The 8264-nt window shown below is 36.6% G+C and overlaps 1 protein-coding gene across 1 annotated transcript in view; it reads left to right on the forward strand.

Annotated features, from left to right (window-relative positions):
* Window positions 1-8264, forward strand: part of LOC122352127 (interleukin-1 receptor accessory protein-like 1-A) — a 46619-nt gene that overhangs the window by 28064 nt on the left and 10291 nt on the right. Inside the window, exons 8-9 of the mRNA XM_043249671.1 lie at window positions 6388-6520; window positions 7466-7611. Coding sequence (XP_043105606.1) covers window positions 6388-6520; window positions 7466-7611 — 279 coding nt within the window. The remainder of the gene's footprint in view (window positions 1-6387; window positions 6521-7465; window positions 7612-8264) is intronic.

The following is an 8264-nucleotide window of genomic DNA, read 5'->3' on the forward strand; positions in this document are numbered from 1 at the left end:
AAACTGTTGGGAGTTACTCTTACTTGAACAAACTGCCATTTTTATTTCTTTTCCTAGCCTGAGCTTCAAGAATAATCAGCTCAAATCAGATTTGCAGCCCAAAAACACCTCATTTGTGTCCGTCCTGCTCTTTTGTCAGATATCCAGAGTTTATTATCTTTCCTTTGGGGATTTCAAAGCACGGTCCTTATTGCTGGCTCTTAGAAGCTGAAGGAAAGTGAAGAGAGTGTGACTGGGAGTCCTATTAAATTGAAGTATAAAAAGCATCTTTAAAAGAATTGTAAACTATTCACCTTTGTGTCCTTCCAAACCTCATATCTTTTTTTAGTACACGGTAATACATATATACACTACCAATTGAAAAGGACTTTATTTTTTATATAAAATTCTGTCATTATTAATGATTCCATCAAATATGTCAAAAAATGTATGACATTTTAAGCAGCACCGCTGTTTTTAACATTGGTGATAATAATAAATGTTTATTGAGCACCAAATTAGCATTTTAATAATTTCAAAGATCATGTGACACTGAATACTTTGAAAATTCAGGTTTGTCATTACAGAAATAAGATACATCGTAAAAATTTTTAAGTTGTAATAATATTTCACCATATTACTGTTTTACTGTATTTTTGATCAACCGAATAAATGAGCAAAAGATAAATTTCATTAAACATTACAAATATTTGGAAACGTATGTGTATAATAGATGGCATTTTTTCAATTTCTGTGTCAGTATACATTGCTAAGTTTGCTAATCAGCCAAACCAGGGAAACTGCATTGGTTCTCACATTTGAATGAATTGAATTGACTATCCTATTGACTCCTCAGTCCATCCTAATGTAATTTAATCTCCAAAACTCCCTGCCGCAGTTAATCAGTCTTGTACTATAGTCACGTACCAACAGGAAGTCATGTGATGCGTGCGATTTCCACACATGATCTCCCAGGGGTCTGACGGAGTTTGATCCCGCTGTCAGCGGAAGAAAGCTGCACTGAGAGAGAGAGAATGCTGAGAGAGAAGAATAGAAGCAGTGGGTTGAATACGTAAGGGCCTGCTGACGCGCTGATATATCTGGATTTGGATTTATTTTGGAGATTGAAACAGATCCTCTGGAGAAACGCCGCCTGTGTGAGGGGGAGGGGACACATATGTGTCAGTATGTGTGTGTGCACGCTTTTGTATTGAGAGAACGTTTTAATACCTCTAGAATAGTTCCCTCCGAAATCGAATGTGTGCGTGTGAGTCTGTGTTTTATAATAGAAAACTTTCTCTTTGTTCACGAATCTCCCTTTACAATTCAAATGTGCTCAGAGCTCTAAAAAACGGATTAAACTGTACTAATTGTCTTTTCTCTCTCATTTGCACACTCTTTCAGTGTCAGACACACACTCTGTAACCGGTGAGAGAGGTGCTGAGGCAGGGTCTCTATTATGACATCAGAAAGAAAGGATGAGGGGAGGACAGGGAGTATGAAAGGATCTGCGGAGGAGTACCTGTTCACAAAGCCCTATTCTATACAGATAATTAAAGTCTTACATGTCCCCGTTGGGTTGCACTGCTGAGGAACAAATCAGGTGAAGAATTGGAGGAGGGGAGAAAAAAAGATGGATACAAAGAAATGTGTGCATTCAGTCTGTTCTGGGAGATTCTTTCTTAGGTGAAGTGAATTCTGAGAGAAGGTCGTAATGTTAACATAGGTATCTATTCGTTCATTCATGGCTGCGTGTTGTCTTAGACCTGAATGTGTGTGTGTGTGTGTGTGTGTGTGTGTGCTTTTACAGGAATGCTTGGTCAGTGTTTCGGCTCTGTTAGTAAATGGAGCGAAACACCATAAGCAAACAAGCTCAGTACACTTGCCTTTCATTCAAACGTACTGAAAAACACACTCCAAACAAAAAAAAAATGGCCCTGGATAGAGCTTAGAGCTCTCTCTGGTGGCAGACCTTATTAAACATCTGTGTTTTTTTTCTGTTTGCTTCCTAAATGATGTATTAAAATTGCTAAATTATTCCATATCTGTAGTGCGTTATCCTCTGATTAGAAGGCAGACGAGATTGTGATGATAACAGAGGAGACAACAGCTAGATTTGCATTTTCTAACGGAAATGTCAGTGCTTTCAAGGCAGCGAATGAACAGTGTTGGAGTTTTAAGCTTGGATCGGTTATGTGTTAGTTAAAAAAATACCGCATCAGAGCCGTTTGATGTCATCATGGCAATCAGCACACATCTGATTTTCTGCCAGCTATGCATAAAAATAAACATGCAATGCAACACTTTTGTGATTATATAGGCACGACAGGAGAGACTAATCTTAATTCCGTATGCAAATAGGTGTTAGAAAGAAAAATGTTCAGAATGTTATGATATGAATGTATCTGCTGCATTTTAAATTCTTAGATGCTTATAACGTAGACAGCATAGATAGCAGACCTAAGGCTGAAATCATATACACAATAGTATTCAAACAACAATATCACAAATAAATGTAAGATTTAACATATTTACAGTAGAAAATTTACTAAATATCTTAATGGAATATGATCTTTACTTAATATCCTAATGATTTTTGTCATCAAGAGTCACATATTAGAATGATTTTTAATAGGATCATTGGACACTCGAAGACTGCAATAAAGGCAGCTAAACACAACTTAATCACCATAGGAATATATTTTAGTATATGTTATAATAATGTATTCACTGTATTTTTGATCAAATAAATGCAGCCTTGGCATTGTGAACATAATTATTGTATTGACCCGAATACAATCATTTTTATTTAAATACATCCAAAAAAACAATAGTCTTAAGACCAATTTGTGCGTATTTTACAAAGTGGCTAATTCAAACAAATACAAACAATCTCACTTCTATGATTTTGTATGATTTGTCTAAACCCCAGTGACAGGAAGGTTTAGGGGCGGAGTAAGGTGTAGGTTATTCGTACAAATTCATATGAATTGGCAACTCGTAAAACTCTTAAACATTTAAACTCGTGAAAATTCAAAGCGGACGAAGTTCCCAGACCTTCAGCCTTCAGTCTGAAGGTCTGGCTACGTGTGACTCCTGTGAGATCGGACTGGAAAAAACATGTCCAAGTCTTTGACCGGTCGAGTATGAGACAAGGCCAAATCCAGAATTTTGAGTACAAGTCCAGAAAAACACGTTTGTCAGTATCTTAACCTTGTTTAAATTTTTGCAGTTAGAAAAAGTGATTTTAATTTAAATGTAACAACAAAAAAAACCTCTATTGCATCGTGCCATTTTGGTTTTTGATTCAAAGGCTTTTGTGTGCCTGCTTATAGATGAGCCACACTTGCATATAATTATATTTACAAATCTACTATAAATAAAATAAGAATTATTTTTTGACTTTGGGGACATGGTTTTGTAAACACTAAAGATTTTTTTTCATAAAGATTAAAAAAACTGCAGCTGTTTTTGTTTTGACCCATAAAACTTTTTTTCTTTAAAACTAAAATTTTAAAAAACAATTTCATTACATAAAACTATTAACCTAATTATTAATTACTAGCAAAAGGTTAAATAAATATATCAATCAAAAATACCTGCAAAATTATTTAGGTTTTTCAAAAAGGTCCATATAAGAATAGAGAAACATCCTTCAGGCATTTAATCAGGGGTTCAATTTTGATTTGTTGTATGGGGGACACGGGTTTCAAGATTTTGAGGGGTGCACATGTGTACACAAAGCCTACAAAAACTTCAGTAAACTAATATAACTATAACTATAGTCAAACTATAACTGCATGTAACTACTATATAACAAGTTAAGAGAGTCCTCTGAGCAAATGCTGATCAGAATCCATCTAGATGCTGGCAGTGTACAAAGTTACAACTGTGCAGAATTCAAAAATCAAGTCTAAAATGTTTTAAGACACAACAGCGACAGAGTCCGAATCAAGTAAAAATGCATCCAAGTCTAAAAACTGTACTCGAGACCAGACTCGAGTCCGAGTATGAGTCCGGGTACCCCAGATCTAGGAAAAAAGTGGGGGCATCTTATAATGAGGTTCAGCAGTTTGGGTTGAAATGATTGCAGAGATTTTATGACCAAAAAGAAGAAGAGGAACAACTATAAACACAATGTTTGGGAATATCTTTACGGCCTTGCCAGCATTGTGATATCTAGAAAAGTAAAGTTTGATAAGACAAACTTTAACAGATGACTTGACAAAGCTTTGCCTTATAAAAGTCTCGAAATTTGAAGCTTATTCAACGTTAAGCATTTATACTGCATTAAGAATTTGGGATTCAAAAGGTTTTACTGGAAGTCTGTCATTTTTCAGTGTCTTCTATGAAAAAACATAACTCTGATCAGTTTGAACAGATCAGACAGATACTGATTTGAATGACAGAATGACTGATTTGAGTCGTTCAACCACAAAAAACGAATTCAGGTTTGCAGAATAGTCTTGGTTCTGCTACGCAATGCAGGGGATAAAATGCTAAACAATGGTTGTTAGTACATTTCTATGTGTTTGTTAGCTTGCTAGGGTGTTCTAATATGTACATACAGATCTGCTCCCGATCCAGGATCTTGTCATCTCAAGACCGGACTGCTGCATTGCTGTATTGGCCAGCCTTCAAACTAGCTCAATTAAACCTGGCACAAGAACGCCAGTGTATTTGGTCTTTAACCGACCGGTGACGGCCCACGTTTCACCCCTCTCAGTCTTGCTCCACTGACATCCTAATCAAATTCAAATTCAAATCTATTTTTTTCTACTTCTGCAGTCGCACTTCTGCTCTAGCTTTTGTTTACTCTTGAAATTCAGTATTGCGGCGCAGCTAATGTCGCTGGCTCCTGTATGATAAATAGCTTGTGTTTTGCCTTGTTTGAAAGTCGCTTTGGATAAAAGCGTCTGCTAAATGATTAAATGTAAATGTAATTGGTTTAAAGGTCTCAAACTGTGAATGTCTGAACATTAGCATTCCATAAATGTAATTTGTGTTTGTTATTATGTCAACAATACATCAAACCCAGTATCAGTTAAATTTCTGTGACTTGATGTCATTTACAGTATGCGTGTATGGTGCTGTTTTACAGACTCGTGGTCTCAGTATCTCTTTGATCAGATGCTCCACATGTACTTCACGTCCTGGTGAGAGACAGACGCTATTTCTGGTTTGTTTGGGGGCCCGGAGCAAGATCTTCCCCGGTGCTGGGCCTTATTCGTTGCTAGTCTAAAGACATGCCTAATTAACGTCAAACAACTGACAAACATCACAACATTAAGGCGGAAATACCACCTCAGCCGCATCTAAAGAAAGAAAAGAAGCAGCACTTTAAACCACCGAGGATAAACATGTTCATACACTCAAATAAACACACTGTTGTTAGGGATTGTAGTTCTCAGTTTTGCATTTTGAATTTTTCATGCAATTTGTTATCGATTTGAAATTTTTTTACACATAAATTAGCTTGAGATCAAACAATAATCGTCTGATGCCTTAAGGTCTGCAGACCCCCCGTTGAAGACCCTTGCTTTAGAAGTATAGATCTCACTGATCTTGATGCTTTGAGAGGGATTAAAAGTAATCGTTAATAAAGTCAATTTAGAGTAAAGGGGAATAACATTTTTTGTGTGTGCTGTATAGAGGAAATTATGTATATCAATAATTTGTACACCATATAAATACTTCGACTTTTTTCAGACCTAGAAGATCAGATTGAGAATTCCAAATTTCTGACTCTGAAACTGACATTATTTCTCTTTCCAGGTTTGCTTGAAATTATGACCTTGTTTCTCAGAACTGCAATTACCTTTTTTACTTTTTATTCCAGGGCAAGAACAGGCTTCTATATTTAGTGGATAGTGGTAGAGAGCAGGAACCTACTGTTAAGTGAGTGTAGAATTTTGCTACTGGTTCATAATAATATATTTCAATGCTTTTTCTTTTTTTCCCCACAAAATCTGAATGCAATCAAACAATAATTGGCATGCTCCGAGGGATCGCAGACCCCCCGTTGAAGACCTTTACTTTTAGAAGAATAGATATTTAATGTTTCACAGAGTGTTTCAAAGAAATCTTAAAGAAATACAAATCAAAGAATAAATACAGTCTTCCATACTGTATTGTCAAGAAATAGCTCCCTGATTATGATTCTGCCTTTTCGATCACACTAGTGAGTCTTGTTACCCTACAAAACACCATTGTGAGCTTGTCAGCTGCCATTGATTACAGTGAGACCCCCTAGTGGCCAGTACAGGGAAAGTATCTCAGGCTTCACAAACACAGTATGGCTCCAATGTATTCTTACAGAGGGCAGCAAGCTCTGGGCAGAGGAACTATTGGGTCAAAACAAGGAAGTTTGTTATCAATGTGTAATCACAAACCTCCTTTACCCTGCAGGAAGTATGCTGAACCTGACATGCCGAGCCTTCTTTGGGTACAGTGGGGACATCAGTCCACTTGTTTACTGGATGAAAGGAGAGAAGTTCATCGAGGACATGGACCAGAGTCGCATTCGAGAGAGTGAAATCAAGTAAGAAGGAGCACAGAGTGGAAGAGAGAGTAAACATGTTTTGACACACGCTCAAAAATAGCCCATGTTCTGAATTAAAGATCTCATACATATGCAAACTTTAGAATTGCATGCAAATTTCACAGCAGATGTATGTATAATAGCTTAGACCTTATATATTTAATTATTACATTTACATACAAATTGTACAGTACAGTCTTATTGTACCATGGCAAATAGCATTTTGGTCATACCTTGGAGTTGAGTGTAAATACTTTAATAACTGATTAGGGTTATCTTTCAGGACCGTGATAATATATCAAAGTTTGATGGTTTTACTATCGCTGTACTGCCAGTGTTGTTGTAATGGTTTACAAGAAACAGTTGCTTTTAAAACTAGCTTCTACTGTGAAACCGCTTATTCAATGCGATAGATAGCGCACGGAAAAGCACACTTTAAATGTTCACTGAGATGTCGACAGTACATTTTCAATTACTGATATCACAAGCTTGTATATGAGCCTATTTATATCTAGCAGGGGTGGTCGCTGTGATGACACACTATTATTAATTCCCCTGTCTGAAAGAGAGCTGGATCTGAGCAAGCGCTGAATACATCCTAATAACACAGCGAAATGTATCTCGCACCATGCGCCGAATGCATTTGCATTTACATGCAGTTAAGGAGCAGCAATGTCAGCATCTTTTAAATGAAATTTCAGTTTCAAATGATTCAGCCAGGACAAACAAGAGAGTGAAACTGCGTTGTTATAATTAAATGAGAGCCCCATTTGTTGAACGCCGACCAAACTCGAAACCCTTCCTCCCAAAATTTCTAATCTCTACAAGCTGCTCAGTCTAAAATTTATCCCCAAAATCCTCCATCAAAAGGGGCTAATTAAAAAACTTTTATTCCACAGCTTTCAGTGAACAATGGCTCATTGTTTTTTTTGTTCTCTCCACCAGGACTGTCAGAGAACACCTGGGTGAACAGGAAGTGTCCATTACTCTGACCATAGATTCACTGGAGGAGGTAGATCTGGGTAATTATTCCTGTTATGCAGAAAACGGCAACGGGAGAAGACAAGCCAATGTACAGATTGGGAAACGAGGTAACACATTCAGCCTTAACACACATGAACTCAGCCGACTGAGTCATACCAGCTGCTTCTCATTTAAAGGAACAGTTCACACAAAAATGAAAAATCTGTCGTTTGTATATATGACTTTTTTTATTTTATGAAAAAAAATGTTTTGAAGAAAGAGTGCTGTCTAATTAAAATAATAATGAAAGTACAATCAAATGGGTTCATATAATAGAAAATTAATAATACAGTTTCTATAGAATGAACAGATGGCAATACAAGTCACTCACTCACAATTGTGTTGTCCATTATATTACCCTGCTCAAAGGTTTGCGTTCAGTACAGTTCTTTAATGTTTTTGAGAGTTACAGGTGCATCTCAATAAATTAGAATGTCGTGGAAAAGCTCATTTATTTCAGTAATTCAACTCAAATTGTGAAACTCGTGTATTAAATAAATTCAATGCACACAGATTGAAGTTTAAGTCTGGTTCTTTTAATTGTCATTATTTTGTCCAATCAGCTAATCAACTCAAAACACCTGCAAAGGTTTCCTGAGCCTTCAAAAATGGTCTCTCAGTTTGGTTCATTGGGCTACACAATCATGGGGAAGACAATCATTGACATCCTTCACTAGGGGATAGGCCACAAATATTCATTAACCAAAGAAGCTGGCTGTTC

The sequence above is a fragment of the Puntigrus tetrazona genome, chromosome 9, assembly GCF_018831695.1.
Source record: "Puntigrus tetrazona isolate hp1 chromosome 9, ASM1883169v1, whole genome shotgun sequence".
NCBI lineage: Eukaryota > Metazoa > Chordata > Actinopteri > Cypriniformes > Cyprinidae > Puntigrus > Puntigrus tetrazona.